Source organism: Lycorma delicatula, chromosome 4 (genome assembly GCF_047948215.1).
Source record: "Lycorma delicatula isolate Av1 chromosome 4, ASM4794821v1, whole genome shotgun sequence".
Lineage (NCBI taxonomy): Eukaryota > Metazoa > Arthropoda > Insecta > Hemiptera > Fulgoridae > Lycorma > Lycorma delicatula.
Genome location: NC_134458.1, coordinates 184,856,879 through 184,882,909, shown reverse-complemented (window position 1 = coordinate 184,882,909; position 26,031 = coordinate 184,856,879). Strand labels below are relative to the sequence as shown.

Below are 26,031 nucleotides of genomic sequence, written 5' to 3'. Positions count from 1 at the left end.
AAAGCTACCGCGATATTCTGTTGAGGGCTCAGCGTCTCCTGTTACTAATGGTGAAGGGGGAGCTACCGAACTATTTCACGTAAGGCAGTTCTGGTTATCGCAGATGTAAAACCAACTGACGTCTTTGCGTCAGAACGTCAGTTACGTTACGCTGTGAAGAGGTAGGGTGAACTAACTGCGCAGCGTATTCGGGAACTAGAGGAGAAAGGTTCTGTTATTTGGCAGAACAGTTGGGATTAGACAGCAGATGGGCGGTATACGCACGGTCTCTTTCCAGACGTAAGGGCGTTTGGAGTCGCCTCATGAATCTCCCCCAACCGGCATGCAACTGAGTTCCTTTCACGGCATAGCGCATTTCGGGACAGGTTGGCTCGATTTGGCTTGACTGATTCGGATCAGTGTTCTCAATACATATAATCGGATGATGCATATCATGTGTTATAGTAACCTGGGTGGGTGGAGATCCGTTTGGGTGCTTTTCCGCCAGGGTAGGCGCATTCGGCAATTGTGCAAGTTGTTAGGTATCTTCGTGGGTTTATTGATAGGTAATTTTAAATGATTTGGTATGGTAGGTCAAAATTGCGATGTTGAAAACAATTTTTGAGGGTATGAGTTTAATATTTTGTTATCGCACAATTTGTAAAATGTTTATTGGGTATCGGTGTTTTGATTCGGTTTAGGTGAGGTGACAAAATCTTTTGTTAGTTGATGGGTTTCAACATTGATGGTAATGCCTTTCGAGGCATTTGCATCGATGCCATCCAGATAGAGGCCGTACTGATGACTGAAATATGTAATCAGGTATTGAGGGTCTAGAAGATGACGGAGGTCATCTTCTAGACCCTCAATACCGGAGGGTAAAGCCCATCATGGCTAGGAACGGAGGGAGTGGTGTGGTGACCGAGATAGTCACAAGAAGGTGTCTTCCTCTACGGGGGTCAAGATGTATGTAAAATTTAGAATCCGAAACATTGATTTAGATGTATAAAATATTTTGTTCTGAAATCTTAAGAAATAATAATAATTTGTGGTTAAAATTAAGAAATATTTATGCTGGTATTAAATTTTTTTTTTAACTTATAATTATTATTATTATTTTTTTAATTTATTAAATGGACTAGATGTAGAAACATAGGTTTACACTCTGGTGTCAACAAATTTTCAGTACCTATAGTAAAACATACTTTTAAAATGATACTTTGAAAATTTATACCATTTTTCAAAAATTTTGTTTTTAAGATTACTTTAAAAAAAAATGTTCCTTCAGACCATAGCGTGCAAATTAATCCAAACATAGGGAAGTTTCTGTTTATTTCTATGTTTTGACTACACTGCTTGTCCAAACCCATTCTTTAAGTTGTCTGTATAATGTGAGAATATTATTTGGTTATTTAGCAGTTTTCATGTTATAAATAGTGTTTTATGAAAATTTATTTAATTTATTATTAAAAATGTTTATATTTTCGTTATTTTTTTGGTTCTGTTGACTTGAAAATATAATAGACGTAACTCCAAGGAAGTGACGAAAGTTTTTTCTTTTTCTGAGCCTACCAGTATGACAACGACAAATATTTCTTGCGGAGAGTGAATGCAATTTTAAAATAATGGAAATAAATCAGTTTCTTTTCACCTCAAAGTATTATAGTGAGTAAAAGTAAACTTAATAAAAATTATTTTCTGTGACCTTAAATCAAGAATGAGCAGCCAGTCGAACAAATTTATACCTGACAAGCGTTAGACGCCGCAGAGCTGGACGGACAGCTAAAAAGCAACTTTTAATTCCAGGAATGTGCAAAAAAGGCTCTTGCTAGCCAAAGCACATGATAACTGGACCAAAAAGTCTGGTAAATTTTTATTTTTCGAGTCAAATTTTTATATTCAGGGGCAAAGGGTTCCATACGTTAGAAAAGCATCAGATGAAAATAAATGCCCGGTTCATATGCTACAATCAGTAAAATATCCTTAGAAAAATATTTGTTGGGGGTTTTTCACATTAGAAGGCTCTTTTTCGTTACTTTCAATACATGGTTTCGATTGTGATGGATACGATTATATCAAGATTTTAAAGGAAAGGGTTGTGATAAAACTTCAGAAAAAATTCCGGCAAGGTAACGGAGTGTTCCAACAAGATTTTGCGCCAAGCCATACTGCCAAAAAGTGAAAGGAAAGTGTTTTCAAAGAACGAAACATTGATCTATTCCCGTGGCCAGACAACTTCCCAGACTTAAACTCAATCGAAGATCTTATTGTTACAGTCAAAAAACGATGCTCAAAATGAATTATACTACAAAATTGTGCCTTTTCTCTGCACTAAATGTACAATTACCTCAACAGTCCTTACTGGTACTCCATGTTATTACCCTCCTTGGCGGCCTTCTCTCGTTAATTACTACTTCTGTTTGATCTTTGTCAGTATGATAAAAATAACATAAATCCGATTATTTTGCGAAACACATTTTATAATATTATAAATACTGATATTACAGTATATACGGATGGCTCTAAAAACGTTAATTCTGTTGGTTCTGCTTTTTTGCGGTAAGCAACGGAACATACATGTTTGGGCTCTACAGCATCTCCAGTACTTTGATAGCGGAGCTGTTTTCTATTAATAAGACATTAAGTATATAATTTGCTCAAGATTTTGACATGTACTTGTTTTCTCGGATTACATGAGTGCCTTACAGGCTACTAGTGACGTGTATTCCAGACGGCCTGTTGCTTGTGAGTTTCAGTGTGTTATTTCTGAAATGACTTAGCATAACATAACTGTGAGCTTCTGATGGATTCCCAGCCATATAGGAATTTCAGGCAATGAGCGCGCAGATAGCGCGGCAGAAGACGCTTGTTTTCAGCCTACTTTTACCAATTGCGTTGCTTCTAATGATCTTATCTGTTTGTTGAAGAGGGTAGTTCGCGATGAGTGGCAAAGTGAATCGGATGTTACTACTTACACTAAACTTCATCCAATTAAGCACACTGTGTTACCGTAGAGCTCTTTGTGCAGAAATAACCGTCAAGAAGATGTTATTATTTGCCGTTTAAATAGGGTCTATCGTTGATTTCTGATGACGCAAACAAATGCACTCCTTTTTGCTCGCTGCGACTGCCAACTGACAGTGCACCACATCGTTACGGAGCGTATCTGTTATGCGGCCTTGCATCGCAAGTTTAACCTAGCGGCTAACATGCGAACTATTCTAGGGAATAATGAAACATTTCTATCTCATGTTACAGATTTCTTAGGACTGTTCGGTTATATTTATTTATTTGCGTTGCTTTAATGTTTTTCAGATATTCAAGTCATTTGCCGTAAAGCAGATGGTAATTTTATTATTTTACTTAGATTTATAACGTGATATATATATTTTTTATTATAAATATATCGTGACTGAGCGATAATAATACGAAAGGGGTTTTCGCCAAGTAAAACCCTCCCCACAAAAAACAATACAAATTTACCTCATTAAAGTAATAATTTCGGTATGGCATCATGATGAAGAAATAAAAAAAAATGTGTAATCGAAAAATGGGTGTAATACGAAAATGTGTGTATTTGAATCGATGCCAAATCGTGTACGTGAAACGATTAAGAATAACGGACGGCATGTCAATTACTAAATATTCGTAAATTCTACAGGTAATTTTTTCTAAATAAAATTACTTTTAAATAAATAATACCTGTGTTCGGTTTAATTTGAACGCTGCTGTAAAAACAATAAAAAAAATAAGTATTTGAATTTAAATTTGAATCCTAAAGATTAATAAAAATTATTCTAATAATTTTATTTTTCTATACATACTTTAGAAAATAATGAGGCGTAAAGGAGGTAGATCTTCAATTTTATTATCCATTCTGAAGCCTTAAGCAAAACCAAATGTGCTGATTTGAATGATTTTATTTTTTTTGTGGAATTTCCTCTTCTAGTAAAAATTTATCGAGGTAAACTAAGTGAAAAATTAATTAAATCAAAAATGACATTATTACTTAAGTGATTTGAATTTTTTTTATTTTTAATCATAAGTGATTAGTATTAGTTTGATGTTACGTAATAATAATACTCCGAACTTTGTAAGTGAAATGGTAGGGTCTCTGCCTTTCATCCCGGAAATCTGAGTTCAAACCGGTCGTGCATGATATTTTTTCAAACGCAACCAAACTCATTATAAAAAAGAAGTTAGGGTAAGTCAGTTAAATACACAGTTGAATATGTCTGTTATTAACAAATAAATAAATCGTGAAGTCTCTCTGCTACTCGAAGTATTTTAATCAGTAACCCCTAAAATAGTACTACTGTACTATTTTAAAACAAACCTTTAATGATAGCTATTAATATACGAATACGAAGAAAATGACAATACGAGCATCGGCGAGTATCGTAAACTTCGGAAGAGTGTATTAATGACCATTGTAGAGAGTTTCATACCGTATTCTTTTTACGGCTGAGAGAATTTTGCGTTTATTGATTTAAATCATTGATAAAATACATTGTTTACGGAGTATACTTTTTTAATTAAAAAAAAAAATACATTAAACAATACATTTCTGTGACAGTAGATTATTAGTCATAAGTTCTGCCTTTTCTTTAAAATCGATCGGTGATAAAAAAATTTTTTTCCTCAGAATCCGACATAATTAACGAAAGGATAAACAGTGTAATATAGAAAAAGTTACCTGTTGATGTTTTTTTCAAAATTAACCTCTCCTTTCTAACTACTCAATCGGATTAAAATAAAAATAAAAAAAAGGTCATACATTAAACAATACCCGCTTCTGACTCATCAGTGATTGAAAAGAGTAGGCTTTTGATTGGTTGAACACCTGTAATGATGAATAATGATCCTCGTTATGATACAGGTTCCAGCCACGGAATTAAAACGTTATAATACAGACGTAGAAAAAATGACTTTGAAAAAAGTTTAATAAAATAATACACCCTCTTATTTTAGATAAACCTACCTCACACGCTGAAATTTTTAAGTAATATTATTTTTCAGCACTTTTTAGATATTTTTTATCGACACAGGTTTCTTTCATAATCTGGTTTTTGTTTAGTCAAACGGTCCTTTTTCCGGTGAGGAAATTTTTTTGGTCTGTCCATTTTTAAAGCAATAAAAAAAAATTAAATAAACTTAGAAGTATTTTCCACTTCAAAAAACTCTTTATAATAAAAAAGTAGCTCTGTTTTCATATTTGTTTAAAAATTTGTACTAATTAAATTTTGGATTTTTAACGCTATTCCCAATTAACAGTTAATTTACTCTTTTTTAATTTGGTTCCAACTTCATCTAGAATTTTAGTTTAAAAATTATTCCCATAGAATTATTTAATTAACATTATTTTATCTTTTCTCTTCTTCATATTGTTGTAATAATATATAGATAATAAGTGCAAAAAGAAACAGAATTCCCGTTTACACGAGCTTAAATTGTCATAGAGATTAATTTTTTCTTTTTTTTCTTTTAATTTGATAGTAATTTCTTTGGAAGATTTTCTCTTATAGAGTTACATACAAATAGATGTGTAATTTATAGAAAGTAGGTTTTTCTTTAGATGGGTTGTATAATGAAAAGTGAAAAATTTATTGATAGATTAAAAGATTGTTCTTTTATTGTTTCCGTCTAGAGTTGCTGTAAAGAAAAACGGTAATAGGCCAAGACAACGTTCTTGTGAAGTAAATTCTACTATTGCTCACTTCGTTTTTTTTCTTTCTAAACAACAAGTGGTACATTTTCTCATGTAGTAAAAAATTTGTGTTATCTCAAGAATTTATGCCGACCATAAATAGAATTAACTTTAATAACTGTTTTTATATACAATATAAGACAAATATGATGTATAGTTATTACAATAATAATTTAGAATTACTTACTGACTACTCGCATATGTGCCGAAACAACTTTAGTATGAAAGTTTGGGGCATCAGCTGACACTTCACACCGATATTTACCAGTTAGTTCTGAACTAACTTCACGAAGTACCACTCTACCGTCTCCAGACATACCGACCTGAAAAGACAATACAATTTAATTATACTATTACGTTGTTATTCATAACTTTCATGCAGAAACAACATACATACACAAGTGTTCAAATAATACACGGGAACGCATAATATTACATACACACACAAACATAATTATTTTATAGTTTTAATTTTAATCCATCTTACATTTCTTCCAAATGAACAATTTAAGGTTTGCCGACATATAAGTAGAGTGGGGTTTACATATAGCGGGGTAAAAATATGCAACGAAAATAGTCAGAATCTATTTGCCAATGAGGAAAGATGATTAAAAATTAATGTTAAAAAAAAAATCACTTTCATGATAATTTAAAAAACACATTACCGAGAAAATCTGATGGTAGAAACCAGAAATACAAATACTTAGAAACTGTAATGAACATTCTGCAAAGAAGTATAGTCAAATGGAGGATCTCAAGGAGGAGATAAGATAAAAGTACTTAAATATAAAATATTATAATAAAATAAAATGAGAAGTATATTGTTCAACGGGGATTCTTCAAGATTACTTTAAAAATCAGCGTCGTAGGATGCTATGTATTTTCAGTTCTGTTGTACATAATGGAAGCCTACACTCTCAAACTATTATTAACTGTTTAGAGGCGTTGAGAAGTAAACGTGCAGAAGAATTTTGGTCCTAGTTGATTTGATTGAGTCACAAACGCCAAAGTGTTACAAAGAATGGAAAAATCCAGAGAGGTAATATATAACATTATAGTCTGTAAAATGGAGTATTGGGGTCATGTAATGATAGGCAAAATGTCTACATTGCTGTAGTTGATAAATCAATAAAAAGATGAATGCAGCAAAAGAAGCGGCCAATTTTCAAAAGTGGATATCCTGGCATCAGAATTTCAGAATGTAGTACCAACGTAGTTACTTCGACTTAATTAAGGACTATAGAGTCGAATGTTCAAATAACTGCGATGACAGCTAAACTTTTCCGAGCAAGAAGCACATAAAAAAAAAATATTTCTTCTACTAGAAAAATATTAATACATGAAAAAAAAAAGTTAAAATATATTTTAAATAAATATTAATATATAACTTGAAGCTAACAGATCTGGCATTTCGCCGAGTCACCATATGTTTGAGGGATTAGTTTAAAAAATTAAAAAATAAATTATCCGGTTGACTACACAGTTAGAATAATTTTATTAATAATAATAATGGCTATAATCTCGTAGGCAATATACAGAGCGAGGTAAAAGTGTGGAAAACCCCCTCAGCAACTTAAAAACCGTTCCAGATAGAAAACTGTAACTTTCAGGAGACGATATCCGTCTACTACTTTACCGTTTAACAATAAATACAATTTCAACCCCTTCTTGGGGGATAGCCCAGGGATTGTAACTCAAATATTTTAAATGATATTACCCTTTGCGTGTTACCTCATTTTAAATAGCTCTTTAAGAAAAGAAAAACGCATAAATAAAAAGTCGATACGATGTTTTTACCCAAAATGGCGGTGGGATAAATTATGGATTAAAAAAAATATATATTGATAATTTAAAAAACTGTAATCGCAAATAAATAAATTTATAAAGTTTGATTAAATGGATATTATCGAATAAATTTATTTAAAAAAATATTATTTACATTTCATTTTAATATATGTCCGAATGTTCTTCTATTGTTTGATAGCGGGCCAACCGGTTGTAAAAGGATGACACCGGATCATTCAACGATTCCCTAGTGCTATATTGTCCTGATTCTCTAATTACATTTCATAAATTATCGATATCTTGGGGCTTATTATGATAAAAAATATAGGCCAATCAAATTGTCGAAAATACTTCGTTTTTTTCCAAAATTAACTTCCGATGCATAAGAAATGTAAAAAACTACTTTTCCACCCTCTCATTTTTCGCATCATTTTTAAAATGGCGTCAAAAGTTGGCGAAAAACAGTTTTTTCGTTTGAAAGAAAAACTAGGCTTTTAAATAAAAGACGTAGAACTTTTTAATACAAAAATTTTAAGCCCGGTCATTGTCAATTGATCAACAAATAAAATAGTAATTGCAAAAACCGCTAAAAATAACGTTTTATTCAATTATTAATATCTTTAAAATTAAAAAAGATTTTTTGACGATGCTTCCAAAATAGGTAGTCCAAGGTGATTAGAATAAGTCCTTTTTTGACTTTTGCAAGATATTCAATAGTTTTTGCAAAAATCGAGTTTTTCGAAAAAAAGTAGTTTTCTTAAATTTCGAATAACTCATTCTGTAATGCACCTACGTGGCCCATCCGAGGCTTCAAATTTTTCTTTTAGAGATCTAATGACCTGTGCACATAGTGCGCATATTGCAAATATGCGAAAAATCGAGCAAAACATTGACTTTTTTTCGGCTCGAAAAACATCAATTATTTTTTAAAGTTGGAATTTCATCGAAATGGCATTATTACCATTCAATAGATGCCATTTTTATACGATTTAAAAAAATACGACCTGCTGGAGCCAAGATAATGTTTTGTTTTTTTTTAATTTCTACGACCTAATTTTTCAATGTTAATATCTGAAATTTTCACACGTTTTACTTGAATAATTGTACTTTAATATAAAAATTATTCCTCAGCGATAGATTTCCTTTTCTTCACTGTAAGCTAAATTATGTTAGACCCCGTAAAATGCTTATTTCATTTGGCACGTTGATGCGCTTGTTGGGGGGGAAAGAGACTTGGACTTGGCGTCCTCAGCTAGTCTATCAACCGACGAGTCGAAGTCTCTCTCATCAACGTGCCGATTGGAATAATTATTTTACGGAATTTTTCCATTTTTTATATGTCTTACCTAACTGAAGTTAAATTTGACATGTAAAAATCTAATTTGATTGGCCTAGTACTTTTTAAGTGGCCCGTAGAAAGCAATCTAGTCGTTCAAGTGGGGTGATCACACTGGCCATTCTATTTGACTCCTTCGGCCAATCCATCTTCTAGGAAAAAAACGTTTAAAATGTCACGTACCTGGACCAAAATTAGGCGGGACACCGCCTTGTTTAATCCAAATGTTTTGGAAGTTGGAGCCAACAAATTTTTTATTGTTTGGAATGATATGATCGAAAAGCAAAGCCTCATATTTCACTGTGTTTGAATTTCCATCGATACATATATCAATTGTCCACTAGGCAATACCTGCCTGTACATTTACTTTGACTGGATACTGTGTATGTGCCTCACGATACCAGCGTGAATTAAAATTAGTCTAGTATAGACAATTACGGGGATTACATTGTCATTTAAAAAGAATGTGGCCTCATTATTTAAAATTATGTTGTTTAATAAATTAGTTTCTGCACAAATATCGTTCATCGTAATTTCGCAGAAGTCAAGTCTGCGATTATAATCATCTTCATCTTTAAGTTCTTGCACCAGACGAATTTTGAAGAGTTTGAAATTTTCACTTTTTAATATCCAAATCCCTGAACTCATGCTGCTGTTGAGTCGAGGAATGAGGATTCTCGATAAATTCTTGCATAATCTCTAACGATATGCTAGTATTTGTTGCATATTTAGATCTCCCTGGTTTTTTCCTATTATTAATCCTGCATGTTTCTTCAAACGGTTTCATGATTTTTGACATTACACCTTTTGAAATAGGGTTACGAATATTAAATGATGCGATGAACAATTCATAAACTTCATTATACGACCTAACTCTATCCCAAATCCCGTCATCATTAAAATTGTGACCCTCCTGGTCAGTACATATTATAAGATAATCATATAAATAATTTGTTTATAAAAAACACTGTAAATTAATATTTAATTATTTCTTTAAGTAAATTATATGTAAAAGGAAAAGTTTGCTTTATTTATCATACTCAACAAAATAGAAAATATAAAGGATGTTATATGTAAAAAAGCTGATAATGAAAAAAATATTTTATTTTTCTTCATAAATAATCACAAATTCTTAAAGTTTAGGCATTCGATTGTATTCCATTATTACTCATTTAAAAAAAAAGAAAAAGTTATTGAACTTTAAGTAAGGTATTTAAAAAAATGTATTGAAAATAAAAAAAAAAATTAAAAAAAAAAGATATACGGCACAGCGGATTATCAATTACTGGGCAGAAAATGTTGTTTAGAAATTTGAAAGAAATAGTTGAAAGGAAGAAAATGGGGTAAAGTTTGTACGATATGGAGTCGTCAGCCACAAAGAGGAGTCAGATGGAAAATAGAAATTTTGGTATGCAGTACGGTAGGCTACCAAGTAAATCATACTTCCTGAAATATTTAAAAATAAATAAAAAATTAAGATATATTTTTAATTTATATATCTTTATATTTTAAAGGTATACAAAAATTAAAAAAAAGATTTTTGAAACAGTTTTTTAAGCTTTTTGTTCTCGTTGAAACACTTTTTAAGACATTACTAGCACACGTAAATAGTCCTTATCAAGTGCCATTTAATATTTATCTTAAAGAGTATAAAAGTTTTTTTTGGAATTCGCTGTTCGGTAGAATCGACTCAAGAGAGCAAACAAACGTAAACTGTTTGCTTTCAAATCAAATTCTTTGTAACTTGTTTTCGTTTAAATATATAGGAGGAATGAATATAATGGAGATTTCCCGATGAGTGGATTGATTTATTGCCGGTATAATTTAAGTAGGAGGTTCGAAGAAAAGTGGCAAAAAGATTTTGATAAGTTAGTTACATATAATATATATACTACACACACAAGTATAAACTATAACAAGTACAACTAATCTATTATTTCTGTATTTGATTTATTAATAAAATTTAAATACAGAAATATGAATTTTAGTTTTAACATTATTCAAAAGATTCTACTGCTGGTAGAAATTGGTTACATTAGCCATTTTTGTAAATAAAAATAGAATTAAAGAAAAATAATTTTAAGTACACTGTTAATTATTTTGACGGTTTAGCTTCGTTTTACCTTTTCCCTTGTATTAAATTTATTTAATTTCATTTAAAAAGTAAATAATCTAGAAATCTGTAACAGGGTTCTTGAGAAAAATATATTTTAGAACCATTCCCTGCGTGCACGTAAGTTGAAATAAGATCCCTCCTTCCAACTTATCGTAATTGAAATATTTTTTTTTTTATATTTGGTTATCGTGATGGTTGTTGTAGGATAACAGAATAATTTTTTGTAGTTTCATTTTTAGGTTTAAGTTTTCGCGTCTCTTATTGTACATCATTGAAACCATTAAAAATTTCTATGAAAATATAAACTAATAACTTCTTGTAAATATTAACAAAACCATTTCATAAAGATTTTAACCAAACATATTTTATATTCTAGTGAGTATTATTAAATTTAGTAGAATATAAAATATTATTCTTATTATAAAATTATCTATATTTCAAAATTCAGTTTACAGATATCCACACAGACAGACAGATATCCACACATAAAGATAAATATATAGATTTAATTACGTTCTAATTAAGCACTTACATCTACATCGATTCCAGGCAACGGAAATACTTGAGTTTCAGGATGCTCCTTTGGTACATATCTATAAAATTCTTCTCGACCTTTATACCATTTAATTGTGTACAAGGGTTCGCCTTCCAAATCATAATGGCATACCAACGTAGCGGTATCTCCAGGGCTTACTGCTGCTGGAAGACTTATTTTAACACCTGTCAAACCACTTGCTTCTGAAAGAAACAAAATAAAATTATAAAGTCTCCTTTTAAGTAATTTTGAACATAATTACTAATATTAATTACGCACCGATAGACCGCTATTGGATTTGTATAAAATAGCTTACTTAAAATATTTCGCTTAAGAATTCCTAATTACTGAGGTACATACATACTGGTTGTAATGACCATAAATTGTATGCGACCAGGCATATGAAATGATTTACTGCCTAATTGATATCATATTCAATTGGTGCCAAGCTTAACGGGATAAGTAGAAAAAGAAATTGATTCCCGTTGATTTGTTCACCAAACCAAATATCAGTACACCCTTGTATATCAGAATATACTGATGTACATGTTGTTTATTAGCATACCGTTTTCTGAAAAACAAGTGATACTCAGCCGTAAAAGAGACCTTCGCTCGAGAAACTGACTGTATTTTAAATATACTTCGAAAATAGACAACACAGATTTGTTCTCTTGTAGCATAAATGATTTACATATGTCAAAGTCAACAGAAAGTCTAGTACAGATAATTTTTTTTTTTTTTTTGTTTTTATTGCTTCAAAGTTTATTTACAGTCAGTTACATTTACATAAACCTTTTAGTAAATTGGTGCACATGATGATAAGGAGTCCACAGCAAAACTCCTCAAAAATTATACACCAATATGATAAAATCTTTTATGCGAAGCATACATCTAATTAGCAATTTTGAATGACAGACAGTCTCTTTGATTGGTGTAATGGATTGAGAAATGATACAACAGCTGCAACACTTAAAATGTAACATAGCGTGTATGTACATACACAAATGTAGATCCAACCATGCGTACAATAGTATGTCATCCATCCATCGTATCATACCTCGTATGATATGATGTCGGTATACATATCCTATACCGACATAATAAAAACGATAATCGATATACATATGTATATATTGAAAACGAGTAAGAAGAAATGCGGAGAGGCGTTATTGTTAGTTTCCGTTTAGGCACTTAACGTTAATACTACGTTTCCTCTAATTAGTTGTGTTGATTTCACCTGGATCTTTCTAAAATTTCCTCAAAATGAGACGGACGCACCAGTAAATATTGTCGGGAAGGAAGTGTTTTTTAAGTTTTTTTTTACATCCGTAGTTTCCCGCTCCCTGGAGAAACTCATTCTGCGTCTTGAGAGCATTCACGTCCTTGTTAGGGACGTGGACCCTCCTACCATCCCTTCCAGCGTGGGCCGTAGTAGCACCCTCCACTTTTTCGGCGATATCTCTGCTCAACTGTTCGGCCGCACCACTATCGGCTCGCACCTGGAAGTGAAGATCCTCCCCCTGGCCCTTCCGTACGGAGAGGACCCCGGTTTCACCCAGCGACACTGCACCCTTCACGGAACGGAGATCAGCGTAGGACCTCCCCTCCCCCATGACCACCACCGTGGTGGCCGGGGACCCAGCCGGTCGCTGCTGGCTTTTGCGGCATCAGTGTTGAAGACAGACGCAACAAATGAACAAAATGCCGCTTCCCTACCCGCCTACACGTATATTCAACGGTGCGCCTTAAAATCTGTCCAATTCGGTCCGTAGAAACAGACCGATCTTTCCATTATTCAGCACTTGGAGAACCGAATCTTTCCATTATTCAGCACTTGGAGAACCGATCTGCAGATGACAGAGGGTATCCCACGATTTCCATCCGTCGAATCGATTACTAAAATGTAATCCGTTCTTCCAAGATCTTTCTTACACGCAAATCTCCGCCAAATAGATCGCGGGTAGTCGATCGCTTAACATGGACCTGATCTAACCTCAATCTGCCGACACGAGCCAGGTCACAAATCCACAGAGCCCTCTGGAAAATCATAGCGTTTTGAGGGTTGTCAACCCCAACCGCCATATCAATAATCCAAACGGATCCAACACTTTCTTCCAATGTTGGAGAGCAACACGTGTCCCCTAGCGTTTATTATTATTATACGCGGCGTACGTTTGCTCCGTTCTTTTGTTTTCAGTACATTCAATCAGCCAAACAATGAACCTTTCCTGATGTCATACCTACCTATCTACCTAGGTAGATGTAATTCCTACCTATCTTAAGTCTCCTGCTTTTCAACCCCACCTCTTTTATTATTTATTTTGGGACATTAGTAGAAAATAAAAACGTTATATTGCTTTAACTTACAACTGACTTAATTTTATTCTCTATTTTTCGCCAATATATTTTTAACTTATTAATTTCTCTATACTGTCCGTTATAATGTTGCAATCAGTTTATTTTGTTGCATTCAGTTAAAGATTTATTTTTATAATTTGTTGTCAGGCCTATATTACTTTATTCACTAAGTTATTACAATAAACGACAGTAGTAAAGAGAATTATTTCAGTGGTAAAATTATTTTTGGTTTCGTATTTGCTACTATCACCCTAATTACGTTTCTAGGAGAATAAGGCTAGTGATAATTTTTAAAACTTACCGTACTGAAGATAACTTTTAAGAATTTTTTCTTATTTACTGGATTCCAATTATTTTTTGTCTATTCTTTCAATGGTTTATTTAAAATTTTTAACAAACAATATATTACAAACGGTTTGTCTTTAAAAAATGGACAAAATTTAGTTGAAATATTCAGAAAAATTTAGTTTTTTCGATTCACCCTAAAAGCTTCATACTTTGTATCAGACTAGTTTATAACTTTAAAACACTTAGAAAGATCAAAAATTCCCCAAACATCTCCCTGTGGACCGAGCTGGAAATTAAAAAAATGGGCTCCGAAACAACAAAGCCAAACATCTTCCACCCGATTGTTTCAATTCATAATCCTTAATTAAAGTGTTCGTTTACAATAAAAAAAACGAAAATTTAATATGTTCTCTAACTTTCTACTTTTACTACCGTAACTTTCTAATGTTCTCCAATTCCGTACTTTATACACTTATTTCTTACAGAACGTGAACATTTTAAAAAGAAAAAACAAATTGCTGTTTTGTGTAAAATTCTAACCAAGTTGAAAGATTTATAATTGTTAAGAATCTCATTTTTAACAGGAAATAAGGTTCAAACCAAACCAGAATTTATATATGAAGCTGAAAGTTTGTTTGTTTCTTCTTTCTCGCATCACGCGAACCAACCGATCGATTGCTTTCAAATTTTCAGGATACATTCATATTGCCCAAGGAAGGTTTTAAGGCATAGACCGAGGCCCTAGATCCCTTGGGGTGAAGATGTTAATTAAAAATATTCATTAAAATAGACAAAACTTAATAATTAAAAATTAATTAATATCTGTCACCGTGGCAACAGAAATAATTTGAAGTTTTCCTCGTCAAAGTTCTGTATAGATGCCGTAGTTACATATACTAGCTTTTGTAATTTAGTTTCTTTTTCCGGTTTCTATAAATCTTGAATTCTTTAGTTGTTATTTTTCATCGTTAAGTATTATTATTCTCACAACCGTGAGGATACATCACTTTTAGGCCAATTTCAAACTTTTTTCTCCAGGCTGATCGTTGCAGATAGGAAGATAGGGAAAATTTACTTTGATAATATAACTTCCGGTATAATAACACTTCCGGTTTTATTGTTTACCGTTTATACATCATGTGTTCAATAACTCATTAAATAGTAGTAAATACGAGTAATATTTAGAATTTTTTCATTTATAATTAAAAGAAAAACAAGCCTTTATTTTATATTTATTTTTTATCTTTTTATTTATTAATTCCACGATCAATAAACATTCGCCATAAATTTATTATCGGCTAGTTCATAAGCAGCTTAGTTATATTACATTGAATATTCAGTGTATACAGCCATATATAACGAGCAATTCTCATTAAACAAGGAACTTTTGTTCAAACTGTGAGTTATTTTAGAGGGTTCACGTTTTACTCCATTGGAAACTTGATAATAGAGAGCTATTTTACACACGTGTTCACGGATGTTGTAGTTATCTCTGAGTAATGTGTTAACCTATCTATAAAGTCACCTAACTTTCCTCAGTGTAATATTATGTTATTATTTTGTGATTTTTTCGTCAATTATCTTTTTTAATAAATTTTAATTTATACAGTAAATATTATAATAATTTTTCCTAATAAAATATACTAATAATGAATTCATTAAATCAATTCCTGTAACCTTGTAGCACAGTCATAAATAGTGCATTCTGTTTCTGAAATTACCAGACTATAAAAATGGAACATCCATCAAGATGCTTTTGTAAAGACGATATAAGAACGAGAAGAAAACATCAAGATAACTGGCTAATTAGAATTTATTTTTTATATTCAATAGAAAATGCATGTATTATTCTGTTTGACAGTGTAAAAATAAATAATTTTTTTGTGAATCTATTTTTTATCCCAAAAATTGAATCAATATAATCAAATAATATTTCTAAAATAGATGCTGAAAATAAATAGTGCTTTAAAAAAAATAAAATTATAGTTGTGATAATTTTAGACAATTTTTTTGAAAATTCCAAAATATATAAAAAAGTATATAGGAGTTTACCCAAAAATAAATATAGATTAAGCCTTTAATAGAATCATATGAACTGATTCTATGTATTTCAATTTTGAAAGTGTATAATTTTTTTTTTTAAATATATTTTTTATCAATATATCGGGAAAAATAAATTAATACTTTGACAATAAACATAAACTATAAAAAATCTCCGTCAGTTTTAAAGATACAGTTTTCAATATACACTAAAACAAGAAATCTGTCTTGATAAATACAAAATGTGAAAAAACAACATTTATTTACTATTATCGGACGTGACAAAAGAATGTTTGGTATGCGATAATATTTATTATTTATTTATCTTAAATTATTAAAATAATTTTCTTTAGATATTGCAGGACAATATTTGAATATCGTAATATTGTATCATTACGCTGCAAAAATCCAGTGATGGCGACAAAAAAAAATTCATTTAAATTATACTTCATGATTATGTAAGTTTTCATTTAAGAAAATTTTCAATTGACGTTTTCCAGAAAAAAAGTTGCTGTAAAGTAACCAGAGGATCTTTGTTTACAAAATAAAATATGTACCATCAAATTGGTGAATTTGACCGTATTTATGTCTTGAATGTACATCATTGAATTCATTGAATAAAATACTTGTTCACTTTTTTGACGGTTTAAAATAGTAAACTTTTTATTATGTAAGCAGTTGAATGTTGGATTAAATTTCTGAATTGATAATAATTTTAATATTTTAAATTACAAATACTTAGCATGTATTTAATATATATAATTTAATGTAATTATTTCTTCCTCACTCGCTCTCTCTCTCTCTCTCTCTCTCTATAGAGAGAGTATATATATATATATATATATATATATATATATACGTGTGTGTGTGTGTGTGTGTGTGTGTGTGTGTGTGTGTGTGTGTGTGTGCGCGCGTGTGTGTGTGTGTGTGTGTGTGTGTGTGTGTGTGTGTGTGTGTGTGTGTGTGTGTGTGTAAGAAATAAATTTCCGAATGGATGATTTTCCTTGTGTAATCACAAACAATAAGGACAGTTTGTTTCGTATTTTTATCTGTGAAACATGTTTTAAGGCATGATTCCTTTCTAAGGCTGAAGTATTAATTTTGATAGAACATCGTACTGCTTCCCTTACGGTGGGTTGGTTTGAAATTAGTCCTTTTCCACATAGGTTATTTCCGTGTAGCGGACCGTGGACATTTTTTGTCCGCCATTTTATGGACAAATACTGGACTCATTTTGAGGTTAGATTTAACGAGACGTTTTCCCGCGCTTGAACTTATATCCCAACTCACTTTTGGTCGGAGATTTCTAATTACCTTAATTGAAGTAAGTTTCAGTGGGTAACTGGTTTTGCGGGAAGTTCGTCGGCGCTGGGATTATCCCAACTCACGTTTGGTCGGAGATTCCAACCTACTTTCGGCGGAATCTCCAACCCAATTCTGATTGTCATCTCGGCCGTTCCTTCTTGGTCGATAAATAGGTTAGTTCAATTTTTAATTTCTCGGCATGGGGGAGGGATTCAGACTTAGTCAGAAGACAGCAAGGACACCCTTGTTTTTCCCTCAGGCAGTCTCACAAATCTTGCGGTAACCATCCTGCTCGTAGGTCACGTCTTTGCATCCGATGTAGTGGTGTCTGGAGAAAGACGCAGCAAGAGAAGGCGTGACAACGAAGAATCGAATAACGAGCTGGTAGCCTTGGTCACCAAACTTGAAGGGGTAGCGAGCAGCTTACGACGTTACGTAAATAAACATACAAAACGTGAAATAAAGTAGGCAAAGGCCGAGCTGTCCATTGTAACTAAGGAGATTAGTAAATACTTGGAAGAAATGATTGCCAGAGAATTGGGCAGTGCCACCAAGAAGGATACTGAGTTGTAAACGGAACCTGGCTTGATACCTGGTTGCTTAATCGAAAGAGGGCTCGCCGGCAATTAAACAACGAGGAACTCACAGGCCTGATCCTCCAGGAACGGCCTAAGAAGGTGTTCAAACACACCATTGTTGGCAACGTCGACAAGAAACGAGGAAGAATGAACACATTTGCTGTTGTAGACCTCAATAAATTGGCTGATGGGCGGCTATTGGACACTGTGTGTTTGGGGTCCTTCCCTACCTAACACCTCCCAAAACCCCCCCAAATTCTTTCTGACCTGGTTTTCGGTCTTTTTTTTAACATTTCCTCCCAACCGCCCTCCAATTCACCCCCCCTTGCGAATTAGTTGTGTGGGGTATCAGTGAGGTTGGAACGAGATCCTCTTTTTAGCCGTAATACCCGGAGATGTCTGGAGCAACTCAGGACATGGAAACTGAGGCCATCTTTGACAGGAGCACAAAAACGGCAAGATCGCCACGAGTTACTTCATTCACCAGCCTGGTAGACGTATCAAAGGTGGAAACGGAGGTAGCTGAATCTGATGAAAGAGCGAGGAAGAGACGCTGCGAGAACAGTAGCGACGCTGACGGAGAGCTCACAGAAATCAAGTCCTTACTGGACGAGGTTTGAGCCTTGGTGGATGAATCTCTGTAAAGAACATCCAAATACTGAGTGTTTTATCAAGGATAATGGGAACCATGTAATCTGGATTCTGTCTTATCAAGGACCACTCTTATATTAACTCGCTGTTGGAGAATATATATGAGATTCATGGTACGCAATATTTTAGTCGAATTTTGAAGCATTTCCGCTTATCCACTCGTTCTGAAATTTTGTTTACAGGTTTGCTCCTGGTAATACATTTTAGTAACATTTTTATGTAACTAAGATGCGTTAATTAGTAAACAAAATGTCCCTTAATAAAGCAAGAAAAATGAATTTATGCAATCTCGTTTACATGCATATTTTCTTAGCGAAAGAACTATTCATGTTTGTTATATGGTCGTTTCAATTAATAAAATTGAACGAAAGTATTTTTACTACGGCTGAGGCAAAAATTCAAATCTCATACAACCGTTAATTCAATATTTATGTCTGAAGATTCATGATACTTATGTGTTTGTAAATAAAAGTCATTACTCTTCTTCGATCGTAAGTGAAAAGAGCGCATTTTCACCGCGTAGATTACAAACTAAGATCAAAATCACCTTAAATTTGCAAAAAAAAATTTTAAAAAGGTTCAAAAAAATATCAAAAAGTAATTTTTCTGCCGACAGAACTTGAACACGCTATCGCACACACGGAGAAAAAAAAACTGCCCGCAACTTTTTTTTAAATTTATGGCTGGAGTTTGGAAATCCGGATTTTCTTTTGGTGTATTGAGTGACATTAATGACTGGTTCAGTGAATAAATGCATTATAGATTTTAATATGCGATACTAGAGACCGAAAATTTGTGATGTTTGAAGTAAATATGAGTATATACAGTAATATTTTGATACATAAACTTTTAACGCTGCCTATACTCTTGTCTGCGGTATTAGAAATTGGAGGCATGAAAACTACGAGCAATCGCTTAAACCTGAGCGCACATGCTAGCTCATGTCAAAGTACAAATTTTTACTCCCCACTTTTTAGGCCATTCATTACGTATATGAAAAAATTGGCAAAAATGCTATGTTCACATAATCTCACATAACACAATCAAAGCCTGTTTTCAAATTCATTCTGAGATACCGCCCTAAAATTATTTTTACCTTTTAGTGCGTTTAATTTAAGAATGATGTTTTAAAAACTATTTTACATATTCTTTATGTCACTAACAAAAGATTAAAATAGAAATCTTTAAATAGCTGCAAAATCAAGTAATTAAAAATCATCATTTGAAAATTAACCTACTGGTTCATTATTTATATTATACAGCATGTTTATTTTAACATAGCAGAGATAGTAAGTTATATATATATATATATATATATATATATATATATATATATATATATGCCATTCTCATCTCACCAGTGCCCTATTACGTACGAAGTTATACTTTTTATAGTGTATTCAGTGAATACACTATAACGACTAAAGTCATAAAATTTATAAATTTACATCTTGACAGATCACACATTAAACAACTACTTTTGAATTAGAAACAACTAAACTGTGTTAAAAATAACAAAACAAACTGAACATTGATTTTATTTCTCATGCTTGCATATTATTTTCCGTTTTTGACAGCTGCAGAAATTTTCAATTTACTGCAACAAATAGTATTCATGTCGATCGCAGCTGATGGTTCCTTTTTATTTTTTTTTTAAAGAAATATATTCAATTGATTACTGCACGAGTACAATAAAATAAGGTTTTTTTATAAAATATATAATATATACATATATTTATTATCTTTTTTTTTCCATTTATTATATTATGCTATTTTCTTAGTGACAACTGATGAAGATGGCAGTATTACAATAAAACTATATATATAGTATTGTATACAATTACATTGATGTAATTTTGATTGTTATGCAACCATCTTCATCAGTTTTCACTAAGAAAATAACATAAAGTAATAAGTGAAAAAATAATGATAATAAATGTTTATTAAATGATAGATCGCCACTCCGCCGATTTCCGTAGCGGAGTGTAGGATTTTGGTTTTTCATCCGGTGGTCCCAGTTCAAATCACGGACAGTCAAGGCATATTTCATACGCTAAAAAATTCTGTTCCCGTATTACCACGTGCAAGCTTCAAATCGTATTTGATGAATTAATTCATCAAAGAAAAAAAAAAAGTGAATTACTATAAAACGAATATTTCTAAATATATTTCTAGAATAATAATTATACAAATAACGTTTTGCATTTTTTTATGTAATCCCAATTATAAAAAAGCATGAATTTAGCTTAAAGATAACTAAATCTTTTGCTCAGCTACTCAAAATGATTTAATGCACAACACTTATATGAGATTGGATTAGACATAAATGATGTAAAGAATGATAGATGTGATGTAACATGAAACTTACAGCAATTAAACAGATATTCCCTCCTGGGAACAAAATTTAAGGGAGGGGATAACTGTTGAATTCTCTTATGACAAAATGTGAATTTAAATATATAAATTTAAAATTGCAAAAGGCAATTAATTACCTATTTAAATATTCGCTTATTGGCTAACAGTTATAATATTACATATTTTTATTTTTTAAGAAGAGGAGAAAAGCTTCCAAAGATTTGTGGTGACTTCGTCTATCGTGTGAAAATCTTACCAACTAAAAATTCTATTTTCATCCACGTTCTTCCCGGTCTGAGACCGCTTTCGTATTACTTCAGTCCGGGGCGTACTGTCTGTTGCCTTGAAGCAACCCTAATATTCTGCTATTCTTTTTCGTTTTTTTGAAATTATCGACATCAACTGCTATAGTCATTTTGTCTTTGTCTCAATCAAAAACAGAAAAAAAGGAAAATTTATCTTTTTTCGCGGAGGGAAAAATAGCAACCTAGTGAAAAGACTAGTCTTGTCTTATTAAAACAAAATCAAATTATTAAAACACAACATAACAAGGGTGTATAGAGCCTTTTTTACTTATAAATATCTAATCCATTTCTTAAGAAATGTTGTCGAATACATCAAAAACTGTTGTAAAGTCCCATAATTATTAAAAACTCATCTTTGCAGTAAAGTCGTCATAAACTTATAAAATTAACTATATCGATATTTGCCTATGCTTATCCTTAGACCAACCCTTTTTAGTTTTTTACATATTCCTAACGGCCTTCCCCACTGTTTCCAGCTTATCTGAGGTCTCGGAGATGAAGTCATGTGATCCACCTCCGCAGTAAATCACGGACAATGTTTTACTGCCGGCAGCAGATGATACCAACCTAATTGGTGCGGTGAGCATTGCATTAGAGACTATGCTTGATGCACTCCCCGATAAAATGTTAGGGATGGCTTCAGTGCTTGCCCATTCTTTTAGTAGCCTCCGTGCTTTTGAGAGTTCCACCATTTTCCGGTCTACAGTCTCGTTTTCAATTACCGATCGTCTTCCCTAATTCCCTGAATGGGAATTTTCTCAATATATACTTTGACTTTCCATGCATTTGGTTCAGACTTCCTCTGGGCTTTTCCTTTTTTTATCTTAGAATAAGCAGCTTTTTTATCTTTTGTTTTTTTTTGCTTTATCTTAGAAGTAGTCTAAGGCTCTTTCCTTGGTGGGGAAGAAATCTTTGATTTAATATCATCTGCTTCCCTTTACACCAGTTTTTGACTGTTTCTTCTAGAGCTGTTTCCAGTTAAAATACTATATCCTTTGTTTTGAAGGAAGCTGCAGGTGGTGCTTTATCAGCCTGAACATAAGACGGAACGTTCGGTGATCTGCTGATCACAATTTTCTTAACATCGATATAGATAACCTTTTACATGGTCTTCACCCCCTGGCGTGCTACTTCTTTATAAACCGGAAAATTTCGCGATCTCGAAGATTGGTGTCTTTGATAAGTGATACGGACAAGTGATTTCCTGAATGAGTCATTAGGATGGAATGGTTCACCACAAACACAGATTTATTTTCTTGCTCCTGTGTTCAATTTTCTGAATCCAAAACACCGCAATGAAGACGAGATAAAAGGACGAACATCTAGTCTACGAATACCATCTTTAATCATCGTTGGATACTTAAGTTAATTGAAAGTCAGGCTTGCAAGTAGGAGGTTTTTTAAACTTGTTCATAATGTTTCTCTACAATTTCCTTTTCCGTGCAGTTAGATAAGTCCGTGCACACCCTATACCCATTGAGGTATGCAACGGAACGTGAGGTGCAACGTCAATGTCCAAGACCCCAATCTTCTTGGCTTTAAGTATCCGTAACGATTGTAGATTGTTGACAGTTTCAACGAATAGGTTCGTAGCATTCTTTCTTGTCTCCTTTATAGGTGTTCCGTTCCATGTTGAGCCGGTTGGTGCTGCACTCTAACATCTACTAGCGCTGGCCGGCGAGTTAGTCTCGTACGATCATTCGAGAGCCGGATCCCGCTCAGTGCGGTCTTGATTTGCTTAATACAACATTTCATTCGTACTCTAATGTGACTAGTTTTATTTAGTAATTTAAAGTCTAATGTGGCTTATAGTTTTTATTGATAATGTTCAATAGTATTATTCTGACTAACGTGTCATTTATTCATCAGTCTAATGTGACTTGTATTTCTCGATATTCAAAAAATTTCTAATGTGACAGATTAAATTTAATTATTCAAGAAGAATATGTTTTAGCTTACTTCCTGATCTCAACCATCATTTCAAAATACAGTCCATACTCACTCTACAACTTAACAATCGGTCTTCCCACAGCTTTCATGATTTCTCGAACTACCTCGAAAGAACTGATTTTCAAGAAATCCCCTTCTTTTTCTCTTGATATTTCAAATATTTTGAAATCAAGTCACCGCTCTTCGGTCGGAACTTAGTTCAATCTGTCTTCACTATGTCGATAAACACAACGCTCTTCTTTCTCTTCGCTTGTTCTCCAAGATGAGGGTTTTTGTGTCGACCCTCTGTCACAGAAGTTGTGGAAATAGATGTCTCCATAAATAAATTGATGCCAGTCAGTATGTCGCAGATGCGCGCGGAGAGGCGGTTGAAATTTGGTCCTGGGTTCCAGTCAGACGCCTTTCACAGATTTAACCCGGGCTATGATTCGGATACTGTCTGACCCACTACACCGACATTCCAGGAATTGCACTAACAACAAGGATCCAGGACCCTTGGTCCTGCCTAGGGTCGAAGTGACTGACTCACTTCAAGCATCGCAAGACTTCAGCAGAGAAAGGACACATCAGCTTACACCCTACCCAGTTTCCACTAACAGAAGGGGGATAAGCACTCTCCATCCGCACTTCTTCCAACGTCGGCAAGAACAGACAACAGTCATGCCTCCCATCACCACTGCAAGCAGCAAAGCCGAGAAGCACAACCGCAGCCCGCTCAGGACAGGTCGGCATCGCCAATCCCATATTCCGCTGGGAGCTCCTGAGCAATATCATTTCTCCGTTGGCCGATATAAGTGAAAGTACCAAATGCCACTGCTGCCCCGAACGTGTCCGTACATGTAACTGCACTGATGAGGGGTTGGATTTTGTCGGGGCTATTATTATTATTTTATTTATATACTAAGTGTTTGTTTCTTTATTTATAATAATTTTTCAGAATTAATGGGTAATGTTTGCTTAGTAATTGATATATCCATCTAGTTTTAAATTTTTCTATCGATGGGTTTTGAGCATTTTCATAATTTCTCAATTAATTATGTGATTTCAAAAAATGTGCTTAAGTTAATTTAAAAAAAAAAAACAGGATATGAATTTTGTCCAGTAATCATATCTTCTTTAAGACTCTCTTAAACAACCATAACTTCAACGTGATTTAACTGGCTTGTGAAACAATTTATTTAACTCGTTTTAGAAAATTATATTGAAAAATTCAAATATAAATAATTTAATATCTTTCGTCATCTGCGATAAATTTTTTCCTATCACACATACGCGCACGCACACACATATATATATACATGTACATATATATATATGTACATATATATATACATATATATATATGTACATATATACATGTACATATATATATATATTTCTTTTGGGCATCCGTTTTGTGTCTTTGATAGAATTCAAAAAATAAACTTGAGCATTTGGTTGTAAGACAAGCGTATTTATTTAGAATCTGAAAATATTCTATATATTCTAAATCTTTAATGTACTTTTTTTTAATTTCTTCCAAAAGTAAACACGTTTAAATAAGATAGAGTAGCACTTATTTATGAATTTATGATAAAACAATATACTTTCATTCTCTCTAAGTCCTTTTAAAAGATCTTCGTTTAGACTACAACTGTATAAATCTGATTCATTTTTATTCAAAGTATTTTCTTTTTCTTTAAGGCTTTTTTTATTGTTACTAATATTTCGTCGTCTAAAGCAATATTATCAAGTAATATTTCTTAGAATTTATTTCTAATACCTTAAATTTATTCTTATTTGATAGTAGCAGTTTCTGTCTGAGAATTGTGTCAGTCTGCTTTTGATGTCTTCTACATGTCATTAATCTATTGTAATTTGACTGCTTAAATAAAACGTTTCATTATTTTGTATACAGCATTGTACAGCAATCCTCTGTTTTACTTTAAATTCATTGTTTTATCGTCTTTAATCTCTTACTTTATCACTTTTATTTACTTAAATATTTCCCTCTTAACAATGAATTTACACTTTTAAAAATGTTTTCTTATTATGTTTAATTAATTTGTAGATTCTGTTAAATAGGGAAAACAAGATAATAATTATTTTTCTACTTATGAATTGTTTTCCCATTTCAAAGTTCTAATTTTTGTTTTCAATCTCTTCTTCTCTTCTTTTGTACATAAGTTAAAACGTAATAGTAGAAGAAAAAGCTACATATTCATCTTTTCGTTATTGGGGTTTGCCTTTCATAATTTTCTTTTTTATCAAAGTTACAAAACTAATTCTTCTTTAATTTTTTTATATTTTTGGTTATGAAAGAGCGGGCCAACAACTTTGGTCGTTAGCCTGGGGGAAATTGACAGTAGATGAAAAGATGCCATGCCTGAGCGGGATTCGAACCCGGTAACTCCGCACGAATTGCAGAGAAGCAAAAATTATTCTAGATTTATTTATTTGAATAATACAACATGTAATGTGAATAAATTTGAAAGAAGTAATTCACTAAAATATGAACATCGCCTGATTCTAAAATATTAATTGCAATAGTTTATAGAAGAATAAAACAGAAGGTGAAAGAAAAGTGTGCTAGGTAGTGACTACCTAACTACCTAGTTAAAGAAATTGAACGGATCCAAAAGATTCAATGAAATTTCTTAGATCCGTTTTATAAAAGCAGGATTGGAAAACCGAAAAAATACTACCTGCTTTTCTTAAAAAAAAGGAAAAAAATTGATTTGATAATATTGAATAGTTTTACGCT

General features: G+C 32.6%; 1 protein-coding gene across 2 annotated transcripts in view; it reads right to left on the bottom strand.

The window, feature by feature from the left end:
- LOC142322993 (uncharacterized) overlaps positions 1-26,031 on the bottom strand; it is a 596,487-nt gene that overhangs the window by 252,849 nt on the left and 317,607 nt on the right. For both annotated transcript variants that reach the window (XM_075362089.1, XM_075362090.1), the window contains exons 3-4: positions 11,456-11,661; positions 5,874-6,009 (exon numbers count right to left, since the gene is read on the bottom strand). In XM_075362089.1, coding sequence (XP_075218204.1) covers positions 5,874-6,009; positions 11,456-11,661 — 342 coding nt within the window. The remainder of the gene's footprint in view (positions 1-5,873; positions 6,010-11,455; positions 11,662-26,031) is intronic.